Genomic DNA, 18658 nt, shown 5'->3' with positions numbered 1-18658 from the left:
TTATGAGAAATGTGTGAAACACACACTCCCGACTACACGGCGGCTGTCACTGAAATTCAAGTACTGCTGCAGATCTGCAACTACCACAATTGGTCAACTTTCTCATGTTCGGTCAATAATAAAATCAACATAAGAGTCTCCTGAAAGAGTTTGAACAAATTGATTTAAAACCAACAGGAAGGCTCTTAAACACATTGCCAAGACAGCAATGCTGACCACTCGTTCATACGAGTAGGCCTATGCATACTTTTCCACACAAACACACACACACACACATACACACATCTGCTTTGCTCTGAGCCAACATTCCTTCATTAGCAAACTACCTAAACAGGATGAACTGTCGAGAAGGCAAGTATGTGTCATTGCGTCATCAGACGAATAGCACTGTCTGTGATATCTCTTCTTGTTTGCTTCAGTTTTTTGTCCAATAAAAACCTTTTTCATTGACAGTTTGCATGGCAGCCTGTAATTCAATCAAGGCAAGATGCTGCTAGTCCCACATGCTTGATTCTGCGAGGTAATTCCTCCTGATGATAAACCTTTGGCCAAGTCCCAACAAATCTGTTTTTGGGTCCTTCCACAAGAATTTACTTGCTCACAGCAGTCTCCCGTGCATTACGTTCTCCCGTTGTTGTTCAGGCCAGAGTGACCTTTGTACTTTGAATTCATGATGAAGAAATCGTCCTCCACCTCATCCCCGCTCTCCGTCGCAAGAGATCGGCCGACCCGCTTGAAGGCAACCACGACGTGCTTCGCTAGGTAGGACTCCAGCGTCTCCCAGCCTCCTCCAACCCGCACCATGACGTGACGTCCTCTCAGCATCTGTAGGACATGAGCGGAATTTTTAATGAAACATCTGGAATGAAAGGCTAGTTAATGATACAGACTCCAGACAAGTGTTACAGAATGATTGCATTGTATTGTGTTAAAGTTCAAAGAAAGTCTATGCTGAATAATGAGATCCAAGTACTTGAAAGGTTACTGGTCAGAGAGTGTAAAAACACTTTACGAAATTTATCATTATTCAAATATACCTTCATCTTTTTGCCTTTACCTTAAATATCTTTTCTTTTCTTTTTTTTTTTTGGGGGGGGGGTAGAGAGTTGCCTTGGTGATGATGATCATTACAAAAATTAGTTAACAGCAGGAAAAGACAAGTGTTATAAAGTACATATGATATAAAGGACAATAAACAACTCAAAACAAAAACATACAAAGAAATTGAATTTGTGCTTCCATTATGAAGAGCACAGATTATTAGAGTAGAAGCTCATCTGTATTGGAAAATCAACTGAAAACCAATTTCAAGACCACAGATATTGATATAATGTATTATGGCTAGAAAACAGGAGGAAACATTCCCAGAATCAGTCTTGTGATTTTCACAGCCATTGCTGTTGTCTTTGTTGACACCATTAATTCACTCACCCTGACGAGGACAATCTTCCCTGCTATGTTGTACTTTCCTTCTGATATTCTACTGATCTCTGTGACTCGCTTCTCCTTGGCTATCCTCCGCACCTGAATTGGTCGTGCAGATGAACAGATAGATGGTTAAGTCAGGCTTTAGTTATAATAGTTTTAGTAGTTGGTGCAGCTACAAATGTATTTCAAAATGGCTAGAAATCGTGTGTGTTCATGTCAAATGTTTCTTTGTTAGGAAGAGAAGAAACATTATGCTTGAACACGACTGCTGACATAGAAAGATGTGCTCACACAAATATATGTGTGCATTGAGTGAATAAAACAATACTAGTGGAACACATCAGTGAGAGTTTGAGAAAAATAGGACAATCTGTTCCAAAGATATGAATTTTTAAAGTTTTTGTGCAGCCATGCTGGATGAGAAGACTACTACAGTTTGAGATGTCACATACAACGCAGGGGCGGATCTAGCTTTTTATAAAGGGGGGGAGGGTGTGGGAGGGGGGTGTCCCCCCTCCAACAGTAGGGAGAATTTTTGAAAATCTGGGAGTGAAAATGGCATTTTCTTGCATCAAAAACACCACTATTTTTGGTACAGAGGTCATTGCCAAATTACCACCCCATGAAAATTAAAAAAAGATAAGATTTTTTTTTAAATGGTCCCCGGATTCTTTTTTTTTTTTTTTTTTTTTTGGGGGGGGGGTTGCAACCCCCCCCCCTAGATCCGCTTCTGCAACGAATGATATTTAAAGAAGTGTGAAGAAAATTCCCCATATTTTCACTTTTCTAGCATAATAAAAGAGCACTTAACTTGCCCATTTTCAGAAAGCAGGTAGAATAATATTACCCTTATTTAGAAAACAGTACCAAGTTGAGGGAATGTGTACTTTTAACATGTACAAAATTGCATTTTGCGGAATTCTCTCTTTTCTTCATATTGTTCCTAATAATATGTGACATAACAAACTGTTTCATCCAGTGATGGCAGCACTGGATCTTTAAAAATTTGTATCTTTTAAACAAAACTTTTAAACTTTTAAACAAAGAGAGAGAGAGAGAGAGAGAGAGAGAGAGAGAGAGAGAGAGAGAGAGAGAGAGAGACTCAGATTAAAGTAGTACACTCTATGATTACAATAATTTCAGAGGCTATAAGGCCTCTCTCAAAGGTTTAATGAAATGTGCTTTGAAAATTGAAGGGTTGCAAAATTTACAAATTGGAAGTTCATCAAAACTTCTCCAAGAATTGGATTTTATTTACTCATTTATTTGTCCATTTATTTATTTATTTATTTATTTATTTATTTGTTTATTTATTTATTTATTTATTTATTTATTCATGTATTTATTTTTGAGGCTTTGGGGCATTTCTGGGAGGGTACAAATAGTATGTTCAGAATGGAAATTGAACAAGTCAACATTGAGGAGTGAAAAGACGAGGAGAGGCTCTTAGAATACAAGGATTCAAGACTGAACAGTTTTTCCAAGGTTTTGTAATCTTTCTGGAAGGGTTATCAAAATGCTGGAAGAGAATCTCAGTTTTGTATAGCCTACACTTCACCAAGAGTGATTTCTGCAAAGTTTGGTGAAAATTTGATCATGCTCATTATGACTTTGAGAAATACTTTTTGACTTTTTAAAATGTTTGCTTCATTAGTCGCTATATATGCTAATTTCTCAATTGCCCATTGCTCATACGATTTAATCCTTTCATCAGATACAGTATTTTCTGTTAAGGATTAATGTTTCCTAAAGTGGCAGTTCACTTGCCCTTTTTAAAATCTTATTTAATCCTTTTTAAAATCTTTTTTACGATACTACTCATACCTCTTGATCGAGAGCAGATTTCTTCTTTTGTGTGGGGGCTGATGGGGGTCTTGGATTCTTCTCTTCCTTCTCAATCTCCTTCTCCAGCTTCAGAAGGCCAGGCGGTTCGATCCCAAGCTGGGAGGCAAGGCGGGCAAGTTCGTACACGCACACCAGCACGTTCTGGGGAGACCTCTTCAGAACTGTATCAAATACATGTAAAACACCTTGTGAGTACATTGTAGCAGTGCAATCTATTGCAAAAGCAGCACTGCAACTTGGCGAGCCCTAGAAAGGCATACACGTCACCTTGTAAGTAAATTGTAACTGTACACTCCTCTGTGCTAAAACTAAGGACAGCTCTGCTGTTTAGTCGCATAATTGTATTACTGTATTATGATCACCCTGGTATACATTTATATCTGTAGATCTACTGAGGCTATCAGTTAGACATCATCATCTCCCAAGATTTGGGAAGAAACTGCCATATCATTAATCAAGTAATGATATGAAAATGTATCCCCACAATGAAAACCAAACTTTGACTCAAGAAGTGTTACACACAGTAACCCAGTATCACCGAGTATCTTGAATGAATGGGCATGATTCTCTGTCCCATATCAAAAATTGTAGTTGAAGCAAATCAGGCCATCGAATTTGAAATGCTTCTGATGACTTTGCATCATTTAGTTATTTATGCTTTACTGATTTTAGCTTAAGCAATAGTATATTCAATGGAGCTGTAGTTTTTCTTCATACATTATGACAAGCATTTTACATATTTACCATCAATCATTAATGTCAGACATTTTCTCATGTTAAGTTGTGCTACATTGCAAATTTTCACTCAAAGGTTGCTTCATTAATATCATACAGCTACATTTGGGTCATACCCCTCCTTGCTCCTAGTGTTCATACACAAATCTTTTCCAATGATCCACTTCCACAGGACACAAGTGCATTGTTTCCCTGTTTAACCATGGAGCTACTGTTGTAGCCCCATGGTTTAACAAAGCCTCACCTTGCTCTCTTAATTCACACCCAGGGACAGCCCCATCACAATGGCAGTGAGGTAATCAATACCACCCTCCAAGGACGTGATACCAACAGCAGCTGGTTCTTATTATTTGCAGAGAGCTTTGTGCATACAACTGGATTACACTACATACCAGTGCCTCAATGTGCAAGGGGACTTGTATCTAAAATTTAGCATATTTTTGTTTGAAGGGGTTCTATGGCATTTGCTCCTGTGACAATTGCTCCCATGAAATATCTGCACGCTAAGTGAAACATAAATTCTACTTACAAACATAACCCTTGCCCCGATCCTAATCCTCACATCAAACTACACATAAAACCTAATCACAACCCAAACCCTAACTCCTCAGAGAAAATAAGACAGGAGCAATTGTCGCAGCTGCAAATATTGGTCACCGTTTGAAGGACAGTTTTGGGAAAAACAGAATCAGCTGTAAATAAAGAGACCATGAGCAAATAGGGCCCACAGAAATCTGATTTAATGCTTTCAAAGAGGTAGTATTCAGATGAAAAAAAGAAAAGAAAAGAAAGTGTTGCATGAATGTTGCAGTACAGTTTCTCCCTCAAAAATGTGTAAATTTTGCATATTAAAATGTATCTTAGTTTATATATGCTTGAGTAATGGTATAGCATTTCTTCTGCTTGGAAAGAGCTATTTTTCACACCAGAGCTTCATTTGAGGTGTTGATAACGCATAAAACTAAAACACATCCTTTGCAGATGCCTAATTTTCACACACATCATGTACTATCATATGAATAAATGAATAAGCTTATAAATAGTAATTTACATGTACTTGGTAGGCCTGTGACAGGCTTGTCAATCATACAAGATTACCACTGTATCTCTTGATCATTACATGTATACACGTCGCTTGGAGCATGAAATATATCAAACTCTTGCTCACTCAGCTAGTTGTAAATTACAATTCTTGTGAGATGTTGCTTTGAAAAGCAAACATTCTGTGTTATATGCTGTAATTCAGCAGCATAGTGGTATCCTATGTTTATTGTAGGCTTTTAGAGGATACTAAAGAGAAAAGCAACTTGACATTTACACTATAGCTGATTGCCTGAAGCAACATGAAGAAAAACAATTAATATGCACACATGTATCATCATGAAGCGTGAACAGATCTCACCTAAGCCATCTGTTTCAAACAGGCACGTGTCCTCCAGACCAAGATCACGGCACCATGACAAAAATGTAGCGACGTTATCTCTGGCGATGAAAGACTCCGGTGCTGCATTTTCTCTGAATCTAATCTTGCGCTGTGGCACATTCTGTGTGAAATATGAGACAATGTTAATCAAACTAATGAGGTAAAATATGCAGTGACAACATCATACATGTATAGGTGTAATCATTACTAGCTCTACTATAAAAAGTTAGGTACTAGGTGTTACAAAAAACATTTCCCACTTTTGATACTTAATAGTTCAAAAACTATACATCAGATAACACTGTCATTGACATGAGTAATAGCTGAATAGTGTAAAATTTTGTTGGAGGTGATTTGAATATGACAACATTAATCAGTTTCGTTAAATTCATGATTAATTTTGAAGTTAAGTGCCAGATTTTGGTCAAATTTGAACCCTCTGTACAAAATTGAACTTTACACAAGAACCAATGATGTGTATGTGAGTGTGTGCTTACAATGACCCTGAACAATACATAGACATACATGTAAATACCATGAATACCACCTTTTCAGAGCTCTACTAACTAGGCTTCTGGACTCTTGCTCCAAGGCACATGAATGCTTTATTAATAATTCATGATGGATTGTCCTGGGCACTGCTAGTCTGAATTCATGGTAAAGAGTAAAATGCATGCACATGAAAAACATAAGCACATGTTTTCATATGCTTGCATACACTACATTTCAGGATGAATAAAGACCAGCCGTCATAGTGGAATTTCTCTTGAATATGTAATAGAGCATTCCAATCCTGGCCATTGTTCAGAACCATTGTCAGGGTGTTAACCACACACTCACATACACACCAATTGACCCCTGTGTAAAATTGAAATGTTGTACAGAGGGTTGAAAACAGAGCAAAATCTGAAACCTAACTTTGAAATAAATCCTGAATTTTATGAAACTGATTTATGCTATCATTTTTAAATTACCTCCCAACAAAATTGTACACTATTCAGCTGTTGCTCATATCAATGTCAGTGTTCTGATATATAGTATTTGAATTATCAAGGATCAAAAGTGGGAAATGGTTTTTGTAACACCTAGTACTTTGGGTTGCCTTCCAAAATTTCAGATAAATCTCCTAAAAATATGACACTTTAGTGCACTTCTGTTATAATGAACACGGTTGTAACAAAATTTTGGTTACAACGAAGTAAAAATTCAGGGCGCAACATTATCCGCTCTATGTTATGTTATTGTTTATTCGTTCAGATATAAACGAAATTTCGATATAATGAAAGAAAACCGCCAGCCCCGAGGACTTCATAATCACAGGAGTCCACTGTATTATCTCTTTTGTACAATGCAACCACTACAAGAGTAAAGCTGCAGCACAGACAACACACATACTCCATGCACAAAGAGTCAAACCTTGCTGAAAATGCATGTTGAAAACTGAAGGTAAGACCTGTTTACTGGCCCAAAGTTCCGGTGAAAGATACACTGGCTTGCCTCACAATTAAGGTATCTGGAGCACAGTCACTACGAAACACATTTTCATGCTCAACAAGCACCTACCAGGAGAACAAGCTAGAGTTCTTCTCCACAAAGACCATATTTGCCAAACACATAAGGCTGCCACGTCATCTTCCAATTAATCCTATTCCAGTAAACTAACGTTAACAAATTGCTGTATTCGCACACTAATTGATTAAAGTATGTACCAGTATCTGTCATCAAACTATTTATGAAGGGTTATTGTGTATCTGTGTATTTAACCCTTTGTATGCACAGGCAGTGTGGAAGCTACAGCCCAAAGACTGACCCTAAAAAGCCAAGTTTGATTTACGGCAAGAGATAATCGTTTCATCACAAGCACTATAATGAGCTCCCTGTGGTGTGGTTTACAACAGCATAATGACAAACCTGCCATATCAAATAGCAGGTCATATAGGTCAAATAACATCTTCAACGCAGCAAGGTGGGGGGGGGGGTATCCTTTTGAGAAAAGTTGAAACATTTAATATTTCTGTTTCAACACACACATACACATACACACACACACACACACACACACATGCATACACACAAATTTCATGGTTTACAACAATGTCACATACCATTTTTCAGTGCAAAATTAATCTTGTAGGAAAAACATGCATCAAATGACAGCCACCAGGTATTTACTCACAGCAAGCTAGTAGATGGATATTTTGGATGACAATTGTGTTCCCTAAATGTACTAAAACTTTCACATTCAAGAATACCATTGTTTGGTTGACTTTTTCTTCTTCTTTTTTTTTAATGGAGTTTTCTGGTTTATAGCAGGGTTACTACTGATCTAAATTTACATCAGACAAAGAAGTAGGCCTATGGCATTTGCATAAAAGTGGTAAAAGACTTACATCTCTCAGGGTCCCAGCTTTTTGGCACTCTACTGCTCTGACCTGAATCAGCTGAGCTACTTTGCATAGTATAACTCCATTAGACAGGGAATCCATAAAAGTTTCTACTGCAACTGGTGTACCTGAGGGGGAAACAATATGTTTGATATCAGTGACAGAGACAGTGGTAGAGAGGAGAGAGAGCAAGAGATAACCATATGCCATGATCACATAAATTTGAAGTCAAGAACATGCATACAATATTCACATACATCTTTAAATACTCGGCACTTTCGACAACATCAGAAGTTTCATTAGCCTCATGTTCAATATTGTAGTTAATCATATGTTACAGGGCGTGTGCATGGAGTTAGAAATTCATCATGTCATTTCTTCAAAACAGATAACAAGGAAAAGGACAGTCTAGTCTTGTGACTTTAGTCCCAATCCCCGAACCTCATGCACGATCACTATCGATGGTGCATGCATGTGTGACCTACATGTACACAGTACTGTACTGTATCCATACACAATATGGCATCTGACAGCCGCAGCAGTCTGGATGAGGATTTGTTCTGGCACGCTACAGGCATCAAGTCCTGAAGCACAAAACTGTCTGCCCGTAACTCAGACCAAGGAGGTTTCATACATTGGAGTTCCAACTGGCTGTAATCATTCAAACAGTTGTCAGATTTCTATTGATGTACAAAAGAATTCCACAGGTGCACTTGTGCCTTTGATGATCGATGTTCCATGCTGCTATCTTGCTGAGCAATCTGAAGATTCATTTTAAACGTTATCATAATGTTGGCAATATTTTGCTTATTTATTTATTAAATGAAATGAAATTTCACGTAATGATAAAGCATGTAAACAAAAGTCAATTCCGTCCAGAAATTTGCGCAAAAGTGTAAATCAGAGCAGTATCATGTGAAAATGTTTAAAACTGTACCATCCTGGAAAGCTGGTTTTATCACTTTTCCGCTTAATTTCCACAAATGAAACTAATATGGAATAATCTTCAAGTATAATTCTTTATTGATAGATATATCAGATTAGTGCCCGGGTATGCCCAGTCGAGTAATTTTCATCTTTATTTCAGCATTTTTTGCTCAATTTCTATTCGCGCATCCTCGTGTCTGTACCACCTACCTTTCATAAGAAGGGATAGTGAAAAGTAAACCATCACAAAGACACATCTTCCTTTGAAAGTGGCTGGTGATTATGCAATGAGACACGAGTCAATTGTCTTCCTATTTGCGCGGCAGATCCCGTTTGGCACATGCTTCAAATATTTTTGAGCGGCGGCTTCGAACATCTAGCAAAGGAAATAAGACGGTTGTGACTCCATTCTCTAGAACCTCCTTGCTCAGACTCAGCCACAGAAGTTCACAGGAGCCATGTGGCATCAAACTCTACAGATGAAGCTTAGACATAAGCCCTAGGTATGTATGCATCAAGCTATGAAGACCAACTATCAGCCCTTAGAACTCATATTTTTGTTCCTTTTTTTTTTGCATATTGTGCAAAAGTAAACAACAGGTAATTCAGGTATCCCTGCCATCTATAGGAGAGTTCCAAATTGGGCTGATCAAATGGTTCACTGCTGCTCAGAAAGGTACTATCCAAAAGAAGCTAAGCACAAAAAGAAAAAACAAACAAACAAACAAACAAACAAAAACAAAGATAATGAAAAAAAATGCTGGAAACATGGCTGGAAACTCATGTGAAGAGCTATGCCCTACAAGAGAACAAAAACAACAAAAATCAAAGAAGCATGTTTACTGCACTGTTCTCTGACAGTTAAAGGATCAAGCCCAGCCAGCTCACAAATCACAACTGCTCTAGTAAGCAAGGTGATTTACCTTGAGCACAATGAGCTGGCCTGAGCTGTTCCATGGGATGTGCATGAAATTGGTAACAACTCCTGGAGATCTCTAGTCTAGGACAGTGACTGATGTTCCTTTTGTATGAGCACTGTGATAACAGCGACTTCCCTGCTGTGTTGGAGGCTACCAGAAACGATGATACAACATTGGCAATAGTATTTCCATGGAGAGATTTCTTACCCACAACTCTGGACAGCCATTCTGCCAGGTCCTCTGTGAGGGGGACTAGGCTCTCCTGAGCTGACCGGTTGATTTCCTGTGAGAACGCCAGCGAGTCATCTCCAGTTCCTCCGTCATTCGCCATGGTGATATCATTCTATTTCTGCAAAGTGAATCGCAGAAAGTAAGACATATATCCTAAGAAATGCATGAAGGAAGGCAAAGATATCATGTTCCATTAGAAATGCTTGTTCACTTTTTGTAAATGTAGTAGGGCAGTCATTACTTCTGAATACATCAGTGGTGACAAACATAAACAAAACAAACCCCTAACAGTTGCAGCACTTACCCTGGTACACTGTAATTAGGAATGCATCTGGATATATTCTAGCTCATCTTTTTAATCTTACAGTTTGTGGCAACTCAAAAGGCCAGGTTCAGACGACACACTACCTTTGGTTTGGCACAATTTCCAGGATATTACAAGAAAATAATGTGGTTTACACATACAATCCAGCAGGCAATGCTACTACTATATGGACCTATTGATATCACATGACTGCACGTCAGGTAATATATTTGACATGTTACTCATTGCTAGATGCTAACCATGTACCTTTTGTTGTAATTACTGACCACTGAAAAATGTTGACACTGTGTCCTACAACATCGTTATTAAAATGAAAATAAATATGAAGTACCGTACCAACAACCTTGTGACATGTGTAACAGAAATACAGGTGTACATGTAGACATGTGTTCTGTCTACTCAAGATGTGTACCGGTATTTGAAGGAAACAAGCCATGGAATATGAGTAGGAGTTTTGGGGCTGTCACACACAAGGTTGTTATACTTCATGTTTTTTGTTACACTTAATAGAAAGTAGATCACAGTCACGGAACATAATTTTGAACTTAGTCAGATACTTCTTGTGTTCGATCAGGCATCACCACATGCATACTGTAGTGGGATTTGGTTTTTGGGGGGATGGTTGGTTTTAACTTCCCCTCCTATCTACTGTACCTCACGACCTTAACCAGACCCGGACTGTGACTTTAACCTGACTAGGGGGTCACCTGACTGACACATCCAACTCTATATCAGGTGACAATTGACCCCCATGACCTTGACTGATAGCTTGATGACTTGGACTGGAACTTCACAGATAGAAACCTCACAAACCTCATGAAATATCCCGTGAAATCAAGCGCATCAGGCCGATGGCGTAGTCAGTAAGTATATTACGCTGTGAAGTGGACACTACTCCCACTTTAATACTTTATGTGCAGGGTTACCGACTGGTTAGGATTATTTCATATCTAAGACTCAAAGGGATCCAAGAACAAACACATTAAGACCTGCAGAACACATTTCTGTCTCTGGGAGTCTGCTGGGGCTACAAAGCAAAGCAAGCATATTTGCATTGGCCACTTAACTTTACAGCATTTTAACAAAATTATCAAGTGACAAGGCCTTTGTTGGCTGATGAGGGTGTTCCACCTCGATGAGCAAGTAAAAAGTTAAGAAAAAAAAAATGAAATGAAGATCAAACAAAGGTTACATTTACCCAAGGCAACCTGTGGCTATGGCCTATGTACATGCATATTCATGGTGTTGGAACATATCTTGACATACAAACTACAATGAGTAACTATTTATTATAGGCCTATCGGCTAATATCTTTATGCAACTTAATGAATGTTAGGTGAAGACTCCAGTCAAAATTATAACGTGCGATCAGATGGTCACGTCTATTGATTGTATACTTTATGACGACAGTGCAATGAAACAAACTGGCTATGGTAACTGCCCTTATATTCGAAACAACTGCAGAGTGACAGCTGTCAGTTTCGTCCTTCATGTCCGACGGTGGAGACAGTTGGCACTTCGTCCAAGCAACAAGTTATCCGACCCTAGCAGAAAAATCAGCGGTGCCGATAGCCAGCCAAGTGTGCGTCATCATATGCACGGGAAGACACCGGGAGGCACTGCGGGTTGCACCAGCTCAATCGCACGTACAAGAACACGTACGCCAGAAGATGTCAAACACATCGTCAGGAGCACTGGTCAAAATGTTGAACGACAAGCTCATTACACATTAATACGTTAATACGATAACATTTACTTACATGCAACAAAAAAGGGCAAACACATGTGCATCTCGTATTAGTAGCAACTTGGAAATATCTCCCATCGGTTTCTTTCCTGTCCCTTGGTGCTCAGTATTCAGCTTGTAGATGTAGTCCCGTGGTAAATTCTGCACCGTATCCGGCCGTGCTTCTATGTGTGGTGTGTGATATGGGTGGCTAGCTTTGTGTTGTGTGTGTGTGTTATGTTATGAAGGACATTGCGCCAGCACTCGGAATTCAAATTTCAATATTATTGTTCATTGTGCGTTCAGGCGTTTACAGTACTTGTGCATTGAAGGACGACTTTTTAGATCTAACCGTGTGACGATACGCAGTATTAGATGAAAACCTCTAGGTCCTGGATATTTTTCGACTTTTAAAGTGGTCTTGGGGGAACAAAGCAAAAAGAAACATGGACCGTTGCATCTAAATTGACAAGAGGAGAAAAAAAAAAAGCAATATCAATGCCGATGGACTCATTTCCACCGGCACTTCGGAAAGAGAGGGAGAGGGAAAGGGAGAGAGAGAAGAAAAGCAAAATATCTTCGCCAAAAGTAATGCAACAGATGCATTATTTCTTTATCTTAGAGCTATATTTTTTGAAGAATTCATTCTTACATCAATTAAATGATCAATTCTATTTATTATTCTATTCATTTTGATCAGTCTTGATCATCAGAGCCAGAACAAAGATAGTATCCGGAGCAAATTCTGTGCAGTAGGCCTAAATTATTGTTTGAGGTTCTCAACGTAATGACCAATTCAACATCCCTAACATTCTTGGAGAGTTACGAACGTTGAAATTTCTCATCATTACATTTTCATTTTAACTTTCATGAACCACCCTTTTTCAATTGGCCTGAAGCGATAAACAGTTTGTAAAAGATGCTGGCATTCAGAGATCCGGCCATGCCACCACTAATTAAAACTAAACTTTATGCAACATTCCTGGTTCACAATGTCTGATCCCGCCTCACTGAAAGTTTCATCCAGACTATAAACCGTTCACACTTTTTGCATTTTATAAACTGTTAGGCCTATAATGATACACCGGTCAAACTACGATGCACACGATGAACCAAGGCATAGGCCACTAGCTAGAAAAAAAAGAGAGGCAAAAATGTAATGAAAGATTTCCAAAAATAAATGAGACGAGGTGAATTTTCCCCCTTTTCACTGGGTTTGGATTCATTCATTTATGGCAAAGCCGTTGTCCAGAGCGCTAATATATTGCAGCGACATTAGTCGAACACTGGTGAGGGGAAGAAGTAGGCCCTACAGCAAAACTAAAATTAAACACATAACATGAAAGAAAACTATACATTACTGTATGAAACAGATACGAAATATTCAAGAAGATATCAATAATTATAGATTGAAGTAAATAAGTATAGACAACAAAAACCATTAGTACATCAAAGGGCTAAAGAATGATATAAGGCCTTCCTCTGATCCTAATCTCTCTCTCTCCCTCTCTCTCCCTCTCTCTCTCTCTGTCTACTAGTATATGCAAGAGCGAGGCAGATACACACCGAGTTTCACACTTCCATTAAAAAAAAAATTTGAATTGCATTTGAGCCTTTATATTTCTGAAAACAAAAACAAAAACAAACAAGCATATATACAAAGGTCCTACAGCACATCAATCACTACCGTCTACAATATTTGCAAGTTTAGCATTTCCCTCTCAAATGTGATGTGATGGGTAAATTCATTCTTTTGAAAAGTCCGTTATTTTGAAAATGAACTATCAGGTTTGTTGTACCGAAGGTTCTATAGTACCAGTTAGTCTGAAATGAAATCAGATTTGTTCCGAATGTTCTTATAACCCGGAAATGGGAAAGAAAGGTTCGTTAATTAGAAGGTAATTTGTTACTCCGAAATGAAATAAGGTTCATCATTCCAAAAGTGAGATAAGGTTCGTTATTCTGAAGGTTCGTTTGTCCGAAAATGAAATGTGTTCGTTAATTATTCCGAAGGTTCGTAAATCCAAAGATGAAAAAAAGAAGAAGAAAAGGCGCCCTTGTCTTAAGGGTTTGTAAATCCGAAGATGAAAACAAGGCTCTTATTCCGAGGGTTCCTCACACCGAAGAAATAAATAAGTTCAATATTTCGATGGTTTGCAAAAACAAAATAAGGTCGTGAATTCCGAAGGTGAATTAATGAGCACTTTTTCCGTTTACGGATTAACAAACCTATGTAATTTTCGAACTATCGAACCTTTTGAATGACAAGCCTTTTGTTTTTCGGATCACAAGCTGTTGGAAAAATGAACCTGCCTTATTTCATTTATACGGATTAACGAACCTTCAGAATTAACGAATCTGTTATTCGGAATAACGCCACAAATGTTGATTTAGTGAATCCTGTTTCATTTTCGGACAAACGAACATCACGGAATTTGTGTGTTTTGAAATAATATGAACCCCTTGGGATAACAAACCTTTTGGATTATAACGAACCCACGCCTGATAACGTTCCTTCGAAGGGACTTCCGAAAGCCATCGGTCAATCGATTCACGGCATGTTAAGACAAGTGAGTGGTTCCTTATTGCTGACATGGTAGAATAAACATAAAAAACAACAACAAACAATAAACATTAAGAACACACACGCACGCACGTGAGGCTATCATCATCACTCCTAAAAGAATTGTCCCTGTTCTGATGGAGTTGCACAACATCTTTTTCAGGACAGTGCATCGGAAATTCCGGAGATGCGGAGAAGGGTACAGCCTAATTATGACCAATTAATATCAGAAACTTAAAGTATTTGGCTATTAAAGAGAAAAGTGCAGAACATGATTGTGCGTTGTATGGACATGCTTTTCTGTACTATAGTCACGAGGGGCAAACTCTTTTTATGACATTAGTTTTTGGTGGTTCACTGCAATATCCAATCCGTTAAATGTACAGCTTTACAACTCAGTGAATTACTGAATCTACTAAGAGAAGCGCACACACATGCATACACTATTGATTTATGGGGCACTATGCTACATTGAATTTTCTCTTATTTGTATTCTTATTTTCATACCCCCAAGCATTTCTTCTGTGTTATTTTCAAGACGTAATAAATGCAATTATTATACTAAAAGAAACGCACACACTTAGGCCTACATGTACTGATTTATGGGGCACTATACTACATTGAATTTTCTCTCATTTGTATTCTTGTTTTCATACCCTCAAGCATTTCTTCTGTAGTATTTTCAAGACGTAATAAATGCAATTATTGTACTCTTTTTGTTCTCTGTAACCAATAGATTATTCAATTCCACATGCACACACACACACACACACACACACACACACACACACATCCAGATACAGACAGATTCACACACAAAACTGTCACAATGGATACAAGCGTGATACACACATTGACACACAAAACACAAACATATGCATACATAAAAGAATTACATTTGTATAACACAATGACAACATTGTCTTTCATAAACTTTGAATGTAGTCTTAGGTCATAATGCAGGCTTTCATTTTGAATATTCACCTTTTATTTATTTCTCTATACTCTCTCCCTCTCTCTCTCTCTCTCTCTCTCTTTCTCTCTCCCTATCCTTTATGCGTCCCAATTAACACAATGACTACCGGGTAGTTATGAATAATTGCACAATGACAACGCTCATTTCATGTTTCAGGTAAAAACTTGGTAATATATTGCCATGAATATGAAAGAAGATACATAATATTGCAAAACAATGTGAGAAAATTAAATAACAATTAATGAAAATGTGAGAAGTAATACATGGTTACACTTATGTCAGAGGAATAGCTATCATAAACACTCTCATTATTGCCCCTACTACTACTACTGCAGGCTGACAAAACCATAAGGAATTTTTATCATGATAGTAGAGTACATGTTACAGTCATAATAGCAGTTGTAGTAGCAGTAGTGGTAGAAATCATTTTAGAAGTCATAGTAATGATAATGACAGTGAAATTGTGATTCATAAAGGATGTCAATGACAAAAGGTATACATGTAGTCATTATTACAATCATTGCCATTCTCATTCACCATAACTATGACATATTCTAATAATGAAGCACTGCCATTGGATGATGATAGGAGGAAAAGTAATTGAAAACAAGACATTTGCATATCTGTCAACCCTTCCACCCCATCCCCCCCCCCAAAAAAAAAGGGGGGGGGGAATCAGGAAATCAGAAAAACCAGAAGAAAACAATGCAAAATTACACATTTTCACCCAGCTCCCATAAATCACTATAAGCAGGTGTCAACAACATTAAAAACACAAGGTTGAATGAAGATTCATCTTTCCCAAGAAATTGGAATGTTCCTGTAAAATGGGAACAGTGGGCAGGTAGGCATTTGACAGTTAGCAGGTATGCATTTGCAGATAGGTATCGAAAGGAGAATTTCTTCTTTGAATCCTTTCAACTATTTGAGTCATGTGTTTCAATTTGTACATTATGAGCACTGTATATATTTTGCAAGGAATTATTTCATTTGTTATTATACTAATGACGCACAGGATAGAGTGTGTTAGTGAAGGTGCGGCGCGCTCGAGAGTATTGACAATGGTGCGACATGCACGAGGCGCAGCCGAGTGCATGTTTGCAACCATTGTCAATACTCGAGAGTGAGCCGCACCTTCACTAACGCCATGAAATAATCCTGTGCATCATTTGTTTTATAAAATGGGTCGAAAACTAACAGCATTATTCACGTACCTTTGTGGGTCAATACCAGTCAGTTACATGTAGCACTCGCTCAAAAGTCAAGATGTCCGAAGATGTTCGTCCCAAACATTTACGCACATCGCACTCGGAAATCCCGCACATAAGTACTGTACGTACGTATAAGAGTACATTTGTATACGTACGCCACGCACGTACTGTTATACACAAGAAAGGCCGCCGGCTGTTGTGGCAGCCCGCAGCCCGAACTAGAAGTTGTTTACCGGATTGACAGCGCGTATAGTAGCGCGTGACGCACTTGTAACAACTGATTGAGTGCGCACTGCTAGTGTAAACATTGTGACGTACGTCAGGCCAGGGAGGTGAAGAGAGACTCTTCTTAGTGCATACCTGAAGAAAATAATGCATGCACACGTGACTCATTTCAGCGCTTCCAATTGGCTACATTCTTGAACCCATTTTATAATAGAAAATATTGTAAATATATAAATGAGAACATACAGAAGACAGAGATACAAAATAATGAGGTGATGTAAAATACACACAGAATACAGAGTTTAACAGTTTACATTATGATGGCAATATTTTACAATGATCGTGTTATAATCTTGTTGATATCAAATATCATTGCACTCTAAAATTCATACAGATATTCTTCAAACATCCTACACAGTGAAGTATATCACAATATAAGATTTCAACAGCAAGCTTGTAGCAAACATTGCATAATTTATGGGGAAAAAATAAGAAAAGGATTATTTCAATAACATGTCAAATTCTGGACTTTCAACATCCACCTAGAGCATTTCTGCAGAACCAGTTATTTTTTCCCTTCATCATTCTTCCAAAAAACCCACCAAAAAACAAAAACAAACAAACAAATGAACAAACTAAATGTGAATGACACTCACTTCATGATCACGTCTCCAATATGATGTCATATCCAACATAAACACTCTCCTGCTTCATATTTCTTTTGTTTTCTCTTTTGTCTACACTAAAATACAATAGTACTGACACAAATCAAAATATTTTGCATTGTAGTAGAGTATCAGCATTGCTAAATTGCAACTTCTACCTCAACCTAGGAAATTGTTTTTGTTGTGCCTCTTCTTCTTTTTCCTTGTGAGCACAAAATGCCTCCTCCATCTTTTTCCCTCTTTAACTATCTCATGACATGTACTACAGAAAGCTTTGACAACAATAAAATGTTACTTGATATGCAGATTTAGTCATTTTTCATAATACTGGTCCAATTCAAATGTACTTGTATTGCGATGATGCACTAACGTCGTTGAGTGATCGTTCCATGCAGATGTGCAACGGTGGGCATGAGCACAAGATGTAGGTACAGTAGGCCTACATGCTTAATAGAATCCACGATCCTTTTCTTTCGAAAGGCAAATTGAAAAATGTGCTACAATGTGGATATTGGATAATATGTTATTGATTGTATTCATTAGCAAAATCCTGTGCTTCATCAAAACATCAAAGTATCATCCATTTAAAAAAGAAAACTCTGCTTAAATCAAAACTTCTTGTTTCCATTCTAAAGTTGTCAAACTTTTGATCAACTTTTGTTCGGTGAGATATAACACTCTCTCATCAATATTCTTTGTAGTCATAATACTTTTAATAGCTCAGTTATTTTCGATCAACGTGCACTATCAAAAAAAAAAAAAAAAACTTTTAAGGTATGATATGAAATGTGAACTTGCATAGATTTGCTACCATTACTTCACAATATGTATTCTAATCATTCATTAAGTTCATATATCGTATTAGAAAGAGTTTATGCATTTTGTGTAGGTTACACAAGTTGAAAGGATGGGAAGTATCGCTTAAAACCACTTTTTTCTTCAACCATTCAGAGTTTTTCCTTAATCTCTAAGTCGTCACAATTTTCCTAGCAGCTCACAATAAATAGCTTGGAAGAGATCCATGGCTGACTAATAGACATGGAAAAAAAAAAACCAAACACACCCACATACTGC

General features: G+C 37.8%; 1 protein-coding gene across 1 annotated transcript; it reads right to left on the bottom strand.

Moving 5' to 3' along the window:
- Window positions 1-247: 247 nt before the first annotated feature.
- Window positions 248-9993, bottom strand: LOC139715846 (growth arrest-specific protein 2-like). The gene is made up of 6 exons (XM_071627381.1): window positions 9870-9993; window positions 7822-7943; window positions 5411-5552; window positions 3253-3434; window positions 1432-1524; window positions 248-825 (listed from the first exon to the last, which is right to left on the bottom strand). Exons 1-6 carry the CDS (start codon window positions 9991-9993, stop codon window positions 619-621), a joined length of 870 nt encoding a protein of 289 aa, XP_071483482.1. The 3' UTR covers window positions 248-618.
- Window positions 9994-18658: the final 8665 nt, after the last annotated feature.

This window comes from Diadema antillarum, unplaced genomic scaffold (genome assembly GCF_040938485.1).
Source record: "Diadema antillarum isolate AM-2024a unplaced genomic scaffold, OU_Dant_1.0 scf00000057, whole genome shotgun sequence".
In the NCBI taxonomy this organism is placed as follows: Eukaryota; Metazoa; Echinodermata; class Echinoidea; order Diadematoida; family Diadematidae; genus Diadema; species Diadema antillarum.
Note: the sequence above shows the minus strand (reverse complement) of the source record. Positions and strands in the feature narration are given on the sequence as shown.